General features: G+C 40.2%; 2 protein-coding genes across 5 annotated transcripts; one reads left to right on the top strand and one right to left on the bottom strand.

The window, feature by feature from the left end:
* Positions 1-106: 106 nt before the first annotated feature.
* Positions 107-1,043, bottom strand: LOC143187352 (acylphosphatase-1). The gene is made up of 4 exons (XM_076391514.1): positions 835-1,043; positions 753-769; positions 406-515; positions 107-329 (listed from the first exon to the last, which is right to left on the bottom strand). The coding sequence occupies exons 1-4, from the start codon at positions 881-883 to the stop codon at positions 215-217; spliced, it is 291 nt and encodes a 96-aa protein (XP_076247629.1). The 5' UTR covers positions 884-1,043; the 3' UTR covers positions 107-214.
* A 792-nt stretch (positions 1,044-1,835) lies between these two features.
* LOC143187092 (cell growth regulator with RING finger domain protein 1) lies at positions 1,836-19,426 on the top strand. 4 transcript variants are annotated; one of them, XM_076391067.1, is made up of 6 exons: positions 1,836-1,974; positions 6,357-6,514; positions 16,345-16,516; positions 16,623-16,764; positions 16,873-16,980; positions 17,337-19,426. In XM_076391067.1, exons 2-6 carry the CDS (start codon positions 6,361-6,363, stop codon positions 17,787-17,789), a joined length of 1,029 nt encoding a protein of 342 aa, XP_076247182.1. In that variant the 5' UTR covers positions 1,836-1,974; positions 6,357-6,360; the 3' UTR covers positions 17,790-19,426. The 4 variants fall into 4 exon arrangements, with proteins under 4 accessions (XP_076247182.1, XP_076247181.1, XP_076247180.1 ...); XM_076391066.1 differs by having other exon boundaries at positions 1,912-2,295; XM_076391065.1 differs by having other exon boundaries at positions 1,912-2,382; positions 16,626-16,764.
* The last annotated feature ends 89 nt before the right edge of the window (positions 19,427-19,515 follow it).

The following is a 19,515-nucleotide window of genomic DNA, read 5'->3' as shown; positions in this document are numbered from 1 at the left end:
TTAACATTTGCGCAAGTCGCTGCCGCATTCTACGCAGGAGTTACTACAGTAACGGGACCTCAACACTTTTTTCGCGACAATGCCATAGGGAACCGAATACAGCGAATCGGATATCTTACACTTTTTTATTATAACATGTAATTTACAATTTTAAATAAATCGTCACACTATGAAAGGAACTTAAAGAATTTCAGAAGTAAAACGGAGGAAAGATTTATTTTTTTATATTGAAATCGGTGAACGTAGATTGAGATAGTTCCTTCTCGTTCCGAAATTCTGCTTTATCAATAGCTGACTGAGGACTTCCAGTATAACGAAGCCAATTCTTCCTGGAACGAGAATCAGACATATTAATGCAAACCGATGAATTGATGTTTTAATCTAGGTTTACTTTGAAAAACTTACATTTCCTCGACTTTTTGTTTGTCGCCTTCGATGCGTCCAACAACTGTGCCATTATCAGTGTTCATACACCATCCTTTTAAACCTAATTCTTTGCCACGCTTTTGGGTATACTAAATTCAATTCAAAACAGTAAACAATTTCGGATAAATATAGTAGAATTTTGAAATGTGTTCATGACATTTATTTTAAGAAATGTATAGAAATCCGATTTATCGATGCACCTAAGCACCAAAATTTGTACTTGCATAATATGGTTTACTTTCGCTAGATGTCACTTCCATATCCAGAGAACCGTGAAGCAATTGTTCATATTTAAAGAATATTTATTCCTCAAAAATGTAGCTTACCTTTCTAAAGAAAACTCCTTTAAAAAAAAAGAGTTCGCGATTAGTATTGTAGTGTTTCTTTCTTGATAAAATGGTTACTTACCTTGTACTCTGCCATAAACTTCAAAGTCGACACCTACTAACTTCGACATCGTTGGTTATGTATTCTGCAAAAATATTTTGTCACTTTTTCTGACCTCACAGCACGAACAGGTACAGCACAAGTTTGAGATAATCCTCGACTAATATTCCATCATAAATCAAAAGTATAAATGTGCGTCTCTGTTGATTCGTGGTATGAGAAATGACTAGATGTCGCTAGTCAAGATTATATCAGCTGTTCCGGCTGCTTAATACCGGTATCCTTGGAAACTATTCTCAATGTGTTTCAAAGAGAATTAAACTCAATTTAAGTTTGAAGTAGGGTTGATATGGGCTACGCTTACGTTGTTGAATAGCAAGTAAGTTTATCTTATTTTTAATATAGCAGAAGTTGTTTAATAAAAGGCATTTTAATATTGCACAATGTTTCGATATTTTGAACACATATATACGTATGCAGATGCATGGATACCTCAGGTGGAGTAAGAATTAATAGGTAAACTGTCGTGTAACTAAAATAAACTAAAAATTGAACGATTGAACGTTAATTGGTAACTGAATTTATTAATTGTACATAAAATTGCATAGATTCGGTGGTAGAAATAGGAAAGAAGTTTAGTTTGAATTTGAAAATTAAATTTGATCCGCACGTAGCTGTGTTAATCACGATACGTTCCGCGTTGGTATTGGTCGATGGTTCTGAAGCGCGCGCACAACGAGCAGCAAAAAAGTCGCGAAGTACAGAGGCGTATAAGGCGTCCCCACCGTACCCGTCACGGCCAGTCTCAGGCCACAGGCAACGCGGCTCGGATGGTGTTTACGTGTTCGCGTCTTATTCTACGCGGAACCGTATTTGTACATTTCTACTGTAAACGTTTAATCGTAAACGTTCGTTAACTGATCGATCGATTGAAACGTCGTTAGCATGTACACGCTACGCATTCCGCTCTGCTGAACTTTCGATGCGAGGCTATCGCAGATCGTTCGAGATTCTACGCTATGCTAGACGATCGCGTGAAGTTGAATGCGCGTCGTTTCGACGGAAACATCCGCGACGTTTGATCGACACAATCCGGTTCGTTGATCGTTGTCATCGTCAACTGTGAATACGTTTTAGTATATCCTGTGCAGTAATCCATTGGTGCGTATTTTGAAGGAAAGCCTGCTGTGCGTTGTGTCGGTCGATGAGGTTAGAACAGCACAGTATTTGCATCACGAAAATTGAAACTCGCGATGCGGTAACTGTGACAGTCGGTTCTATCGTTGCTACTGCATCGTTACTCGAGAACACCACTCGACGGAACGTTGTGTGCAGTGCTGAAAACCGATTATACACCCGGCGGCGACTTTGACAGCGCACCGTTAGAAGTGAGGTTAATTCAGCGAAGGTGGTGTTGTTGCGCGTGTGCGTTGTGCTGTGCCACAGAGAGGACAACCACTGCGACAATACAATGACGGCGATGTTAGTGTCCGTGGCGGAGCTGTCGAATATTTTCTTCGTGCTTGCTGTCTCGATATGCTTCTGCGGAGTCTTCCTGTTCATCATCAAGTAATCTTTTCCATTCATTTCAATCGATTTACTAGTACATCAAAAAGTTGACTGTAAAAATAGCATCTTGTATGACATTACTGTTGTCTCGCTGACATTGCTAGCGTGTTTTTTTTTCGGTACGATTGGTGGCGCAATGAGTAAAATCTTGGATTCGTAATCCAGCATCCTCAGTTCGAATCTTCTTTGGAAATTAGTTTTTTTTTTCATGTTATTGTAATACCACATTATCATTCTTTTTACATATGCATAAACTAGTTGAATTACCGTTTAAGCATGTGACGAAAAAAAAAAACGAGATAATATCTATGTACGTGTATCTGTCTCGCCTTATTTCAATCTGTTGGATTGTTCTTTGATCAGCAGAGTGACCAATGTGTTTCAGAGTATTTTTAGAATCAACTGAGTACAAATTAATTGTTTTTACTTACTGTTATGTTGAAAAAAAGTTGTTTAGAAAAAGACAATTATGTTTCTCGAGACTTGTAGGAAGATCAAGACTCGTGAGTCAATATACAGAATTAAATACCTCGCTAGGAATGCATAGAAAAATTTGGACGCGATGTAAAAGACGCTCTACAGTGTTCATTCTCCGAGACGATTTTGTTTATTAAATAGCATTTACGATAATTGAGTAATGTACTCTTAAGAAAACAGATATTGTCTAGAATATCAGTTGAAAATTTTGCATCTTTATTTACACATATTTTCTAAAATTATACAGTTTTTTTTACGAATTCAGAGTATTAACCACTCGATGCGTACGCAGTTTAATCTTTCGAAATGGGTTAATGTACTCTTGGCGGTGTTCGCTTCACCCATGGGTGCAGCAAAAACGGTCACGACCGTTCTCTATCTTCGCGCAACGGTATTATCAATCTACTCGTGTAAATTGAAAGCCAAACGTCGGCGAAGGTATGAAAACCATGTAGGCGTATCTACAGCCGACAAATTCTATATCCTCTTGGGATTTATTGCAATATTTGTGGAATACTTACTTAGTGAATTAGTGGCAATATTTATGCGAAAGATTAGCAAGATATAGAAAAGTAACTAACCCCGTGCAAAGTTATTTCGTCGCTTACATACTAGATGTTAGTAACTTGGTTTAATTCTTTTGTGCGATTTTTTCGCACATCCAACTTTTTTTCGACTTCTCGGGACTACCATAAAATTTATTTACTTTAGTAGAGGTTTGAGCAGATGAAGTAAACTTTTGTTTCGCGACTGATGGTTAATGGAGACTACAAGGTCACTTGTATCTCTTTTTTGTTGGAATCATTTGCTTGAAAAATCAGAATATGTCATTGTTCCATGACGTGTTCGTATCAGTCTACGATACTCGTTGGTTTCTTCCTTTCTCAATAGTTCCAGCTAAAGCTCATGTATTTGCGTATTTCTTGTGCTGGAAATTGTGAAACATCTTCACCCAATTTGAGCCGGTATTTTGTAGCAGCTCTGTGCTATTAGATTGCAACATCGACGACTCGCCATTTTGCCGGCTCTTCGCCTTTTTCCAGTCGAAGAGATGTCAGTAGTCCGTCTGTGAAAATTGTGTAATATTCAGTCGCGAACAGTGATTTTAATCAAAGCGTTATGATCTTGCGACGAGCATCGAAGAATATCTCAACCCCTCCTTTTTGTATCTACTAGGAGTCAGAAAAATGTGACTGCGCTGTCAGGAAAACAGTTCGAGTATAATATAGTGTATTTATACATACATTAAAATGTATCAGCATGCAAATTAACATATATTCATCTATCCGTATTTTTTGCCAATCGAAGCTATTTAAAAGATTGATTCTCCACTTACTGATCATAGAATTACCTATACATTTCTAGGCTTAAAATATTCAGGAAACAGATTGCAAATACCACGCCTTGAAATCAATCTTTTTTTGCTTACTCGTTTCCAAATTGCATTTCAAACAGATAAGCAGAGATTTTTCCGTCATAAATTTGTTTTTCTTAATTTGCCATATCGTTGATGAAATCCATGATATGATATGCGTGCACTGACAACGAGTTATCGTTTAAAGTCCTGAAATTTGCTATCACCGGAAACAACAACAACACTCAGATATGAATTATTGGTTTTCTTCTTTTCTGATTATATTGCTTTGGGATTTACTTTGTTCGCGAACAATATTAGAGTTCTCGTCAGCGTCAACACGATGCAGCAATTGTCTTCAATTGAATAAGGTCAAGAGACTCTCGCTTCTTTCGACTCCGTTCGCTGTTCCGTAAAACGATTTATTATTCCTTTCTTTTTGATGGAGGATGAAGGGATCGAAGCAATAGATGTCTTCTATTGTCGGCTTTTTCTTTTAATAGTAAATACAAACTACATACATTCTTCAAGTTTATAAATCTCTCGTACTAATTATATTAATCGTAGAGCTAGATCAGAAATTATTTTTGTCAGGAGTTAACACACTTAGGGGTCCGTATGATCCGCTAGTTCGAAAAAAGAGAAAGCTGTCGTGAACTAAAAAGCCGAAAACTGTGCAGGTTTATTCATCTCGGTGTCGAGTTCGTAAAAGTAGACTCCTGGAAGTGTGTTATAACTCTTGCTGGCAAAAGTCTGACAGCGGAAGAGGGACACAGAATCATTCTGGCTGAAATTAGCGAAAGGTTGATATGAAAAATTGATTTTCAGGTCTCCCACTGCATCTTTTTTTCTCTCGAGTGACTTATCGAATTATTTTTGCCACAGTTCATCTCAATATAATTCATCTCAGAATCAGTAATGAAAAGAAAATTAAAAGGATATCGAATAACTTATTGTTAGTAGCTGTGTACGTGCATGCAAGCCTCATGGCCGGCGAGGTTATTGACAGTCGAATGATGCACGCGGTCGTTCGAATTTGACTTTGTTCGTAGTATGATTAACACGATGATGGGCGATTTGCTTAAATATCGAACGAGAAATAACCTTATCTTTCTCATGTGCTGAATTTGATCGTAATTGTTTATTATTATTCAAAAACGTGATCAGAATAAAAAGTACACGCTTTGAAGAAGAAACAGCTATACGTGAATATGTATTTATTTCAGTGGGAAAATAGAGGCGTCTCAAAGTATTAATTTTTTCCCCAAAAAAGTATAAATGACATGCAAAAAGTAGCAATTTTACTGGTTCTGAAGTTAATTGGTTGTATATTTTATTCCCGGCAATCAGCGATAATAACGTCATAATGAATAGTAACGATACGTAAACAAGAAACTCATAAAAAGCTTAAAAACACGTAGTCGTGAATAATAAGAAGTTTAGTATCATTTTATACATCTAGCTATATTGAACAAAAGTGAGCGGACATAGCGCAGAACGATATTAGCCCAGTTTCGCAATTCATTTGAGCAACGTAAGGGAGCAGGTATAGAAGTATTTTTGAAATCGATGTTTTCACCCGGTCTTACAAGCTTTCACAATATAAAACCATCAAAAACAAAGAGATGAAAGCATTCGTTGTATGTAGAAATCAACTCGAAAAGTATAGTGACCCGAGGGCAACTAAAATGAGAATTTTATTGCGTATATTTTCTGCCCTGTTCGTATAATCCCGTGAGTCATTATAGTTTTGGGAAACAGACATCAGGGCAGATGGATAGATGTCGGGAACGAAGTCCTCCGATAAGCGGAAATAAATTTCATTCCCGTTACTCGCATCGTGCCGATAAATGGAAAAAACGAAGAAAATAGTATACTGTTATTTGCCCAGAACTGGTAATCGTTCCGAGCTTGATCGAAACGTTGCATGCCAGCACGTCGTGCGTTCTCGATCTCCTGAAAAAACGTAATTTTTAAGAGCAGCTGAATACGCTTAATCTTTGAATGAATTTTTCTCTGAAACGATTAACAGTTATCGCTTAATATTGTAGAAGTTGTTAGTAGCCGATTTCTAACGCAATAAGCACAGTCTAGAAAATGATGAGCAAAGAATTAAAAGAAATTGTATGATTCCTTTGTGCAGGAACATGATCGTGCCTCGTATTCACGGCGACGAGTTCATGTTCGGCGGGAGTGGAAGCGTAATGACACATTCGCCACGCATACCGCAGATGAAGATGATGAAGGTCCACATTCCCTTCACCTTCAAGCTCCACGAAAGTTTCAAGAGCACTTATGCTGGTGAGTCTAGCCAAACATACTCTACCTGTTCTCCCTTAACTTTCTTTTTCCTTCACTTTTACCGCTCGTCAAGGTATTTGAAGAAACCATTTGCCTGCCGATATATTCGAATCATTAAAAAGAAATCGAAAATTGTTTCGTGACACGTCTACAGATACGAATAGCTAAAAAAAGATTCGAGTACTTGACATTCGAGAGAAGTAAAAGTTGATAGAATATTCAGGCAATTCATCATTAATCTCTCACCTGGCCATAGAGATCGGAGCTTGCTCGAATCATTGAAAGCAATTAGAGTCGTCTGGTAACCTTTGCTGATCCGAGCTACTCGAATCACCATAATTTGCAACCCAGTCCAAACAAACAGAGGAGCATGAAAAATACTCAAATCTCGAATTTTTTTATAGGTGCTATAAAAAGCAGATCCTTGTCGACCTTTATTTTACTGGGTTGACTTTGATCGTTGAGATTGTAATAAAAATTTCACCGTGAAATAAGAGCGTTTAGAGTATCTTCCGGGGGGAAAAAACTGGTTCTTCTGTAAAGAATTGGATCGAGATTACATCTTAACCGGTTAATGGACGAACTCGTAGGCACGTAATTTACCTTCGTTTAGTCTAATCTTTATTAGCTTTAAGTATTCCTTGACGTCTTAGGGGTCGTCAAAATTCGCACGTCGTGAATACACCGACTGCCACGATTATACCACGATTATGCCACGAAACTTGGGTAGTTTAAAGGTTGATTCCCACTAGCATTCAGAGATCGAAAAGATCCTCAGTCTTTGAGCTGCTGTAACTTGATGAAAAAAAATCGGACAGCATTGGGCCTAGGCTCATTTTAGAGGGTAAAGCCTCTATTTTTCATCCCCGAATTGAATTTCTCCGAAAATTATTTTCTACTCGGCTGTACGCCGAAAAAGAGAAGATGGGGTATCCCCGAATGTTTTCTTAGAAAAACCACATACGGCTTGCAAACCACGGTTTATGGCCATCGTTGATATAGAGGGAATTAACACTGAGTTGTCTGCGGTAAGGATTGATGTTGAATATTTTCGAACTGTGTTGTAACGAGAACAAGCGTGGTTGCGTTTCGCAAGTCCCTTATTTTTGGTTAAGTTAATTAACTTTTAAAAGAGCAGAAAGGTTTGCGTTCGATCGGTCCGAAAGTAGGTTACAGACGCGCATTTAAGGAGAAAAAAGATGACGGTCTCTTTCCCCCGTTCCATCGTTCCTCGTAATTGGTATGCAGGTGTGAAGCCACCTGAAGTTACGAAACGTTACCTTGACCGCTTGGCCAGGTCATTATGAGTCATTTAACTTGCGGGGACAATAATCGACGAGTCGTCGGCGATGTATCATCTCGAGATTACATTGTCCGACGCGGTATTCTTTATTGCTTCTTTAGCTGTATCGCTGGAGATAACATTTCCATCGAATAAACATCGTGTAGTCGATCGTGATAACGCAAATGCGATAAAAGTGATGATCCCTCGTTGTGGTTGAAGCCGAGCCGGTCACGTTCACGCCGCCATTGATTTATGCTCGACTCTCGATGACCCTCGATAAATTCATTACACCGCGATACATGGGATCGCAGGCACGTTTATTACGCGCAGGACTAGGCGATGCTCCGCGTAGCCTTGCGGATCCACCTCGTATTTTATTCAAACCGTGGCACACGGTCCATGGTGCACGTCGACAGTGGGTACCTACCACGTGTTGTTCCTTGCGTCGAATCGTTTCAATCCCGCGCGTTAATGGAAACGATCGATCGATCAGGAGAATGGAGTCCGACGTTCTCTATACAACGCAGCCTCGCGAAATCTCTAACGAATCAGGGGGAACTCAGGACTATTTAGAAGAGAGCGTCTTCGAATAAATGCAAATTACTTCTCGTAAACCATGCATCATAGATACTACTTTTTTTCTTTCTTTTTTAGCTCGATCACACTTGCAACCAGATGTATTCTCTCATGACATTAGATGTCTCGTTTGGTACATTAAACTTGCTGAAAACTTACACGCATGCCGGTCGATTTTACCTTGAGCTAGAAATCGGTGACGCATCGGCCCGATGCCACGCGATAAACCTTCTGGTAAACATTTTGTATCTTGTAACCGGTCCTTCTAAACAGTTCTCCGCTCGTTTTACGACTATTTCTTTGCTAAAGTAAATGTCGATGGTTGTTAGCAACAGATATTACCGTTTTATGTCAATAGTTTATGCAGTCATTTTTTATCGACAACACGTGCAATGTAATAGTCGACGACATTTTCTTCCTTGTAGTGTACCGGCTGATTTATAACCGGCATCGTTAGCATTTTCGAGAATATATTCTTGATCGTTTCTAGGAATATATTCCTCATGGTTTGCAAATTATTTCCAAGCGGTGTAGGTAGAGAAAAATCAATTGTTCTCGGGCATGAAGCTTGAGACAGTCGAAAGGTTGCAAGGCAAGGGCAGGCTGTTTTCGAATTCCGTGGCCGTAGCCAAAGGTGACCATGTAAAACCATGAGGGTCGACGGAGCAGAGTTTAGTCTCGCGTTCACCGAGGACAGCGTTCTCTCGTTGAAATATACACGAACGTTGCGTAAGTTCACGTGACAATAGCTGAAACAATTTTCGCTGGAATGTCGTATTCGATGCAGGCGTTATTAATAATCTCGAACTTGTTCAGGTATCGTTCGAGCCACGTGCTCTTCTCCTACGCGCACTCCCAAGCACGTGTGTAAACGATTAACGGCGCTGCAAAGCATATCGTCGAATCGACCGTCCTGTTATTGATTTCATTAATTGTTCATACGATTTGTTCACATTCTATAATGGTAATTGTAGTCGTATGAGTAATTAGTAAACCACAAGTGTCATTAATATCTACTTTTTGTTATGAAATCGAGACGATTTCAAACCTCATTCCATGTGTGCTAATATAGCAGGGTTGCTAATTCAGTCGAACTTTCCAACGATTTGAAGGTGCGTAAATAATTTAGATCTGTATAAACGATAAGGTCGACAAATAGGCGTGGAAGTGGAAGGTGTCGAGTTCAGCGGCCTGGTAGCTTTTTAAGCGAGCATTATCCAAGAGGAATAAAAGTAGAAAAAGATGAGGATAGAGGAGATCGAAGGTAGTTGGCATTTTACCACCGTGCAAGTATCCGTCCCCCACCTACCTAGTCGTGAGAGCATCCCGCCTGTTAAAGAGCTCTCGTGAACATTGTGCAACGCGTAATCGCGATTGGATCAGGAGAGAAGAGCTTGTGGTCCAGGTTGCGAAAGGTAAGAAGCCGGCCCGTGACGTAACGTCGCGAGTCGATTGCAAGAATCTTTGGTCGCGATCGTTGCTGATACGAAATCCCTTGCCCCCCATCGTCCTCTTCGAAAGGCAAGCGCCATCGTTTTCGAAACGTTCGCGTTCAGCGCTGCCACGTTTGAATCACGCGGGCTTCTCCTACGACTTGTAACACCCTCGACCCATCGATCCTTGGAACGTGGGAGAGAATGCGATACGATTGCCAAACTGTTCGAGTTAAGTCACGTTTCCACGTGTGCAGCGCAGGATACGGTTCAGGCAACCTTTTCTGCACTTTCGAACACCGATCTCTCTATCTCTCTCGCTCTCTCTTCAACTTAAGACTGAGGATCTTGTTCAAAAACAGTCGATGCATTGTGGAAAAGGACAAGCGGTTGGTTTTTGCTGTCGTGGACACGTGTTTACGTGAATTGCTAATATATCAACGATTTTTTTCCTTCTTCTATGACATTTGCTGCGTAGATTCTACGCGGGGAAAATCCCATTTTGAAGAGTCTTCGATAAACGAGGCATAGTTTGAGGAAATCGGGCGATACACGCGTACGAGAGACCATCGAACCGTGGCATCGTATAACGCAACATCCTGTCGAATCGCAGCGGTTATGCAATTGGCCGCCAGGGAAAGAGGAAAAGAGGAAAAGAGGAAAAGAGGAAAAGACACGCGCGCTGTCCTGCGTCTATTTTTTATGCGGTTGTCTCTGGTCAATTGCGCGAAATGAACTCGATGACTGCAATTACCTCCGTGCCTCCTACTTTCATTCTTGTTCCTCGTGACGCATAACATCTGACTACTGCCTCTAGAAAACAATTGGATTAGCTTACTGCTTTGCTCTATAGAAATAATAAACAAACCCTCGTTTTCTTCTTTAACGTAATACTCTTTCGAAGAAATTTCGACTGGAAATGTAATCGGACTTCAAATGTTCCGTCGTTCTGTCGAAATCTTGTCTACAAGATTTGATTGGTATAAATACAGGTCTGTCGTTCTTGTTCCTGCCTTTATTAGGTGGAAACGAATAAACCCTCGGTTTTATCTTTGTCACTTTGCCCTCGATTAAGTGAAGGTAATCGTGTGCTTACAAACTTTTTCTTATGTATTCTTTACGAAATACCCGATCGAGATTAATTTTGCGAATATTTATAGACCAGCATCCATTGATCCCCCCTCCATATGCAATCCACATTGAAATATAAACCGAGCTACTAAAATTTCAATCAACGATGCGCGCGTTCTAGCCTTGAAATTGTATTTGAAATTAAAATAAAAGCCGTTAAAATTTGGACAGCCACGCATAAAAAGTCGGCCTTTAGTCGGAATTAGAGTACTCGACGGGATGGCGTGAATTAGCGAAATCCTCAAGAATAAAGAAGCACGAAGAGTGTTAGCGTTGGGGAGAGAAATTTGCGCAAACTTACTCAAGGCATTTTTGCACCTCGGTGCACGGTGCAACAGTCCGATTCCTTTGGCGAAACGGAGCCGCGTGCACCGCTAACAAAGAACTATTTTTACATCGTATCCTCTCCTCTTCGTTCCCGTGCACGTTTGTTCGAGCCTGCACGTTTGCACGAATCGCTATAAATATTTATACGACTGGTATCCACTCGAAATTGACCGATCAATTTCCTCCTTTTTCCTTCTCTTTCCCTCTTACCCCTTCTGTCTCTCGCGCAAATTACCACCTCGTCTCTGTTTTCGTTCCTCTTCGAATAAATCAGGATGCGAAATCCTAAGGAAGAGAGTGGTTACGCTGAAAGCTTTGTTTTTACTGCTTCGGCAAATAAGTTGCCGATGTATTGTTCTAGCAAATGTAGACTTAGGACCTATCCACCTGGTTATTGATTCTCTATGTATTCCTCTTCGCTATCGACGTAACATAGAGGATATATTTTTTACAACTATGACCACTTGTGCGTATCTACTTTTCCTTTCCAACGTAACAAGTAAAATCGATTTATCGATGACTTGCTTTATCTATATTTAACACTATCAGTGTAAAGAATGAGTCATTCAGCGGGGATAAATGAAAAGAGACTGCTCGAATTGCGCTGCTCACCCTGTCACGTTACTCACCTATACCGATAAGTCACAGAATATAAATGGAAGATAAAAGAAGCAAGATGCCAGCCCTTGGTGAAGCTAAAGACGCGTGCAGCTTGTTATTATAAAGACGAGTTGTAAAACTGGATAGGGGGACAGGTTTTAAAGAGTGGAAATTTGCAACGGAGAACTGCAAATGTTGACAGAAGAATAAAAGATGAGTCGAACGAGTGGCTGAAATAATTACTGCCTCCGTGTGTGTTGCACCTCGTACGTGTATTTCAAGAGGTACATTTACAAGCCTTAATAATAGAACTGTAAAATCCGTGACTTCCGAGTTCTATGGTTGACCAGACAATCACCGCCCCTTTTTCTTCCTCCTTCGTTCATATAGGTCGAGGTCTTTTTTAAAGGTGTCCTTAAGGACTTGAAACCTCGTCGTTGATAGTCAACGAAAAGATAATGGCACGTCAGTTATACGCAACTCTGCGTATGTGTACCTGCGATGGTGCAATAGAATGTTAGGATAATGGAGAAACAGTATGCAACAGTGTGTAGAAAGTAATCCGTGAAAGGAACGGAGATCCTTGCGAGGGTCGACGTACCCGGCAAGTCATACTTGGTGACTTCGCCAATGCACTGCGAGGAAGAAAGTACTAACAGAGGCGCAGGGACAAAGGAAACAGTATAAGAAACTTTTCTCGAAGCTTTCTTATCGAGTAAACTGAAGAAAGTGGTGATCCGTCTCCAACTGAGCTCCGATGTTTCGAAAGAAAGTCTCCTGTAAAATAGTCGACGTCCTCGGTCTCCATTCTCAGATTTTCAAAAAGGAACGATCCCTTTCAAGTTCGCGGTAATTTGGCGCGATGTCCAGCAAGAAAAGTCGCTTGGATCGCAACGGTGAAGCTCGAGAGCACGAGAGCACGCGAGTTCTCGCGTTCTCCCGTTCTCGCGTTCTCCAGCGTTCTACGACGGATTTCGACATCGTGGTGACACTTCAAGGCTACTCGTAGGAACTGTTACATGTAAGAGAGCAACCGTGCGCGAGACCATTCGCCGGTTTCGGATCGTGTCGCGCCGTTCCTTGCTGCGTTAAACGAGAGGGAATAAAGAGGGAACCAGCCACGCTCGCCAGCACAGCATCTCGCGAAAGGGAGAAAATACGCTCCTGCTGGCTTGCCTACGTGACTCCGCGGCCGTAGAGCGATCAAGGTCACCGCGAACGTTCTGCTACCATACCATTTATATCGATTTCCAGCTGCGTTTTCCCTCGACGCGTTCAACACTGCTCCGTATTTCCTTCTAACGATCTCAACAACCACAAAGGATTCTGTTCTCTACTGGAATACAGTGAAATATTCTCTATGGAGGCGTTGCCATTTGCTGGTCAATCGATGAGCGACGAAAAATCACCTGTTTGTCCAGTTCCGTGGGAGCCAGTCGGTTGAGTCACGTTTTCGCGGAAAAGAAAGGAAAAGAAGCCTGAAAAAATGCACGATCACGAAAACATGTTGAACAATATCGAAAATCTAGCGAAACTTTTCTGTCGCTTGGTAGATTTTTTATCGAGCCTAAGTGGAAATTTCATGAGTCAGCTTCCAGTAGTGATCACGCTGAAAGAAATGATAACCGAAACGGTAAGGAACAAATATGAACTCAGTCGATGAAATATTCATGATCGCTTCGAGCATGGAAATGACTTTTTAATCTTCATCGTCTCTCTGCGCCTACTAGTCGAACCCGAAGAATCCGAATGGGAGGAGGGCGACCTTCGACGTCTATTTCCAACGCGAGACGCGGTCTCGTAACGAATCAAGACAAGAAGGAAGAGTAATTTCTCAATTTTCCCCGTTACATCGGGCCGACTCGTTACGGTAATCGCATTCGCTCTCTGGCAGCTTCTAAACGACCAGGGAGAAGGCGCGTGTTCAGCTCGGAGCGGCAGCCAGCCACCACACGCGAAGCGGTCTGATTTCCACGAGCAGTTGGTGCAACCAGGCGAATGGATTAGCCAGCCATGCTGGATTATGCAACCGACATTTGATAATCGACCGTTCCACATAACTGATCTCCTCGTTTTTTAACCCTTGCATGGATCTCGCCTCTCTAACCCTCCGTAAGGCCACCGATCTGCCCACAGTCACTCTTGCTGCCGATGATTCTCGGCTTTCGAGAAGAACACGCAGGCCATGGCTTCATTTCAAAATCCTGCTTCGAAAGTCAATCACCAGAGCCCCTTGGAATTTGGGTTAATTGCAGCTAGATAAATCAAACACTTTCGGTTTGTCAGAACCAGTTTTTCATCTCGAGGGTTACACGACGCATCGTTTACGATGCGTTATCATTTCATGTACTTTTGGTGAGCACTTACGAGTTCAGTTGCACTCTCTGCCCTTTCACCGAACTGTTCCACTGGTTCCATTTCAGAAAGTTCGCGAACTCTGCATCTACTCGGCATCTACTCGGCATCTACTCGGCACATATTCCATTAGCTCTTTCGTTAGACTTTTCGTTGTAAGACTGTCCGAGAAAAAGAAAGGTAGCTTGAGAAGTCGAAAGTACTATCTTAGAGTGATTAGGAAATCGTTTCTTTAGAACCACACGATTAAAGGTGATTTTCTAATTTTTCTAGTTCGAGAAAGTTCCCTATTATGAGGAGTCGAGTCTGAAATTTATTGCGATATAACTACTCCTTGATCCCAGGTGGTTGAATAGTAACCCTCAACTTTAAATCAACCTTGCGAGTCGTGCTACCGAGATTTCTGGTTTCGCAACCGTTCACAAGTTTTTATAGTTACAATTCAGCCGCGTTGCCACGCGAAACACGTGTATACAAAAGCTGAAGAGCGATTTCAGTTGCACACGGAAATGCAACGACGTTCTGTAGCACGAAACGAGGAAACGTCGGTCAAGTATTACATCAATACAATGATAACAATAACTAATAAACATCCTTGTGTAGTGTCCCTGTGCTTCCTCTGTAAACATAAAGTTCATCAAAGTTTGCCTCGTTCGTTGAAATGATTGTGCAACGGATAACGCTCGCGAGAAGTTACGAGAACCTCAAGAAAGCCATCAAGTAGGCTTTAGTGTATAATTGCTGTATAGTATGAGAACCTTTCATTCGTAACAATGCATTTGCGACATAAGTGGGCATTTTTTTCCATTCCTTAATGGACCTTGATCTGCCAATACCACTGATATCAACAGTTCTTTAATCCCATTTCATTTTCATTTACAATTTTCCGTAAAGATTATTTTCATTGATTCTAACTTCTAAAACTGACTTCCACCTAAGAAAAAAGACTTTCAATTCAGTTAGCAGCAAACCTCAAAAACTGTACCTCCTCGTTTTCCGTGCAACTACCTCCTCTATGCCAGATTTGATACTTTGCCCGCGACGCTACGTCGGACGATTCGTCTTGGCAGCTTTCACTTTCGTTCACACAGAGCTCGCGTGATCTCAAAACGATCTGTACAATAGCACGCCCCTCCTCGAGCGTTAGCAATTTTTGGCTACGATACTTGAATGAACGCGAGCGAATATGTATCTGTAAACAATTCGGAAAACTTCCAATCTCAGCAAGAATTCAACACAGACATCGTTTACCTTGGGATCTCTGCAAAATTTGGGTCAGGATTACTTTTCTATTCTCGTCGCAAGGTGCATTGTAGATTTTTCTGCTTATCGAATGGAAATAATCTAAGCAACTATCCGTTAATTTATATGGCAAACCTTGCTTCCCGTTACTTGGTTAACACGGATAAATATCGTAAGGTCGAGGGAAGCGATGCGTACGTTGTGCCAAATTTGAGGTCAGGTTTGCAGGAGAAACTGATATTAAGGGGAAGGTGAAAAGCTTGAGAATAATTTTGATACGTCGATACCTTTCACATTGACCAGGGACGTTAAACTTTGATGATCGTTAAGTAGAATTGAAAGGCTCAGAGAAGTATCCGTTTTCTAGCAGTGTGAAGAAATCCAATTAGGAGATTCAATCCTGTTACAAAGTTCCCTTCTTCAGGGAAGCTTGATAACTGTCCAAAAGAAGGGCAAGTTTACAAGATACTCCTTCGCGGAGGGCAATGAACAGTTCGCAAGAATTAGAACTGGAGGAAGCGTGTCCGTGGTCTCTCCTCTCACGCGTGACCTGAAAACCTCCTTGGCTCACGGAGATATCTCGTAGCCAGACGAGAGGAAAAAAGTTGAAAGTGGGCTCGTTACGCAATGATTTTGGGTAACGTCATGACACGGAACAGCAAAACGACATGTACATATCATCCTTTTCGCTTGTATTACCTCTTACCTCTTACCTCTTACCTCTTACCTCTTACCTCTTACCTCTTACCTCGAAATCGGTATAGAATAGGCGTAGTCAGTGAATGGAAAACATATCCTGCTTTATCGATCCCCTACTCCGTTCAGTGTTTTCGTTCTGCACGTATTTATATTGACAGCAACCTTTTATTCCTTTTGTTTAGAAGTCGAATGCGAGGTTTCGAGCCAAGTGGAATATTCCCTGCAAGCAATATGGGGTGTCAGCATACGAGAGCTTCACTTGGCACTCTGGAAGCCTTGGAGTACTCTCAGAGATGCATCCCTGAACGGTACTCTTCTTCAAGGTCACGCGCAGTACCTCACTCCACCACAAACGTATCCTTTACGAACACGATGAATTACATTTGGTTTAGAAATGATATAATACTGAAATTATTTTCTGATCGAAATCATAGCTATTCCTTGACCAAGAGATATACAGTAGACAGCCACATGGAGAGGAGACGTTGAGATTATCCCTTCCAGCGCCAGAACTAGAACTCGGGACACCTCCTCGTCTTTGTTATCCGTTGGTCATCTTCCTGACTCGTAGGGATAACGGAGATCCACATCCTGATGAAACTGTGAGTATCGCACTCCATAGAACTGCAAATGAAGCGCAAACACCAAAATTTTAGGAATTACCTTGATGTTCTATCGATGTAGTTAACGTTCCTCTTTTTCCTTTTAAGGTGGCACTGGTGAACGTTGTCCATATCAAAGATAGCGTCTGCACGTTGCCGACCTCGATTCTCGCTCAGTATCTGAAACAAGCTAACGGCCAGTTATCCTGCCTGAAGGTATGCTCCTTTCTATTTCTTTCCTCTGCAACATCTTTCTTCTGCGATGATTAATAAATATGAAAACTGGTATTCTATGTGGTCAAGTACCGCTATTAAGAAACCCAGTGAACCAAAACAGTTGCCTCAGGCCTCAGGCAGCTTGCTACAGTTAATACTGAAGCTGTGGTTCAACTGTTAACTTGTAGAGTGAGGTCAAAGTAATTCTGTCTCCTTTCAGAGTATATTTGTCTAACTAGAGTTGCAAATGTGTTGCAAATGTAAAATAAAGACTGAAAACAAATTGATCACACTCTACTGCTAGTTATAAATGTACTGTCCATGATTTAATGGGAAAAAAATTGTTTGCGTTACAGCAACTGTATCTAGCAACTGGTAACTCGACCAACTATGACGAGGGAGACGTGTCCTCTGGTTTGGGTTCAGCTCTAGCTCTCGCAGAACCTTGCAACAATAATGGCAGTTCAGCCAGAGGCGCCCTAGTTGCTTCTGGTACAGGAGATGCAGAAGGATCGCTGTGGAATACAGCAGGAGAACAATTATGCGTCGTTTGCCAATATTTCCCTCTTTCACGAGCTCTTCTGCCGTGCAGGCATACTTGCATCTGCGCCTCTTGTTTTGGCAAATTGGACCGGTGTCCAATGTGTAGGAGTCCAATAAAAAGCTACTTTTGTATAAGGGGTGAGGAGTACATGCCCTTGGAATCAGAAATTAATCCCTGTAAACAGAGGCAATCGAGTCACGGGCCAACTCATTGGTTACACGATTGGAACGATAGGCTAACCGATTTTCTTGGATTTGCGCGATAGGATACTCGGTTACAGATTTACTTTTTCTCGTGTTTTGCTTAAAAATATACAAAGCATACAGAATGCAAAGTAGAGAACGTCTCGATAGCCGTTCTTTCATATAGCAGCACATGCAAAGGAATTGGGTTTTTTGGTCAAAGAGTAGCCTATTTGAAGAACCTTCGTCATTCGAAAATCAATCGGTAAAATCCGCTGACAAGGTCGTGATAAAGAAGATATGAGAAAAAGATCTACTTGAGCAAGAAAAATGTAGTTTGAAAAGGTTTGACTTGGTAGGAAGGATATTCAGGAAATGGGTAGAATGAAATGCAATTAGTTATTGAAAATATTTCTTTTATTTTTTATGAAGTTGAAGAATAATGGACCTTTCTTTCTTCCATTAGTTTCCTTCTTTTTTTTATTATTATTATTATAAGCGTCTTTCAACTCCGTTTTCAAGCTAGACTTCAAAAGTATTAGTAGATACTCGACCTAAGTATCTTTATACGCAAATAGAAAGAAAGGAAAGTGTCCAACCGAAGAAGAAAGAAATTTCTAGATTAGCGACACTAAGATAACGTTTCAGATTTTTATCGAGTAACGTTGTATAAATACTTAAGATGTAAATACAAGATAAAAGTAAGACGTGTCCCATTCTAAGATATAAGTAACTTGTATTCATTAAGTTATTGATATTATTTCACGTGTAATACGTAAAATTTATTCAGTAGGTATAGAAATGTTAATTCCGATATGCATGCCTTTGAAAGTATTCTTTTTCTTTATTTTTTTTTTTTTCTATCTCGTACGAAGTAATATTCAAGAAGTATAGCCTCTTTTGTTTTTAGTAATGCTCTGCCGTCCATGTACAGTCATGGAGCTAACTTTTCGTAAAGTTCTTTTTAGAAAAGCGTTATGCAAAAGAGAATATTGCTAAAACTTAATTTAAGAAAAATGTTACATTAACGTTTAAACTGTAAATACACAGACTGTGATAATTGTAATAACATCTATTATGTAACTCAGATACAAGAAAATGCTCCGAACTTAGGGCATCATAAAGGAAGAAAATGGAGAGATGCAAAAAGGAGCATGAAATCATTTTTGGATTTCACATTTGAGAGATACACAATATATCGATGCTCTTTGTATCTTCTAGGCACTTGCATAAAAACGACGATATCAATTTTTCTTTCTGGGTGTTTGTAAATTAAAGTTGATATAATCTGTTCTTTTTTTATAAAGTAAATATTTAATACTATTTTCTGAGCAGGTACTTGTTTAGACAAACATGAAATTTCATTGCATTTGTTTTTAAAATTCAAACAAAAAGTAGGGTTAACTAGAAATATAACATTTTTTAAAATTTTCTCTCCTGGTTTGAAATGGTAAAAAAATATTTTTATCCCTAATTGATAAATAAATATATATACATATATACTATAATTACAAAGCCCAGTATATAGAAATATGCAATTATATGGAACTACATGTGCTAATTTAAAAAGTAAAGGCCTCTGAAGTCAATGTTAGTCGAATATCTTAACATCTTAATTTATATTTTATTTAGTATGTATGGCATTTTTGATAATGCAACAATGTCCATATGTGAGAGAAGCTGTATATAATTTATTTAATAAAGCATAGTCATGCTCTAACATGATACTATTCATTTTCACTTGATATATTCCTTTTTTTCAATACTGACGTTTCTTAAAACTTCTATTTATTATTTTATAAGTAATCT

The sequence above is a fragment of the Calliopsis andreniformis genome, unplaced genomic scaffold (assembly GCF_051401765.1).
Source record: "Calliopsis andreniformis isolate RMS-2024a unplaced genomic scaffold, iyCalAndr_principal scaffold0022, whole genome shotgun sequence".
Classification (NCBI taxonomy): Eukaryota; Metazoa; Arthropoda; class Insecta; order Hymenoptera; family Andrenidae; genus Calliopsis; species Calliopsis andreniformis.
The sequence above is the reverse complement of the archived record's forward strand: the minus strand, read 5'-3'. Positions and strand labels throughout refer to the sequence as shown.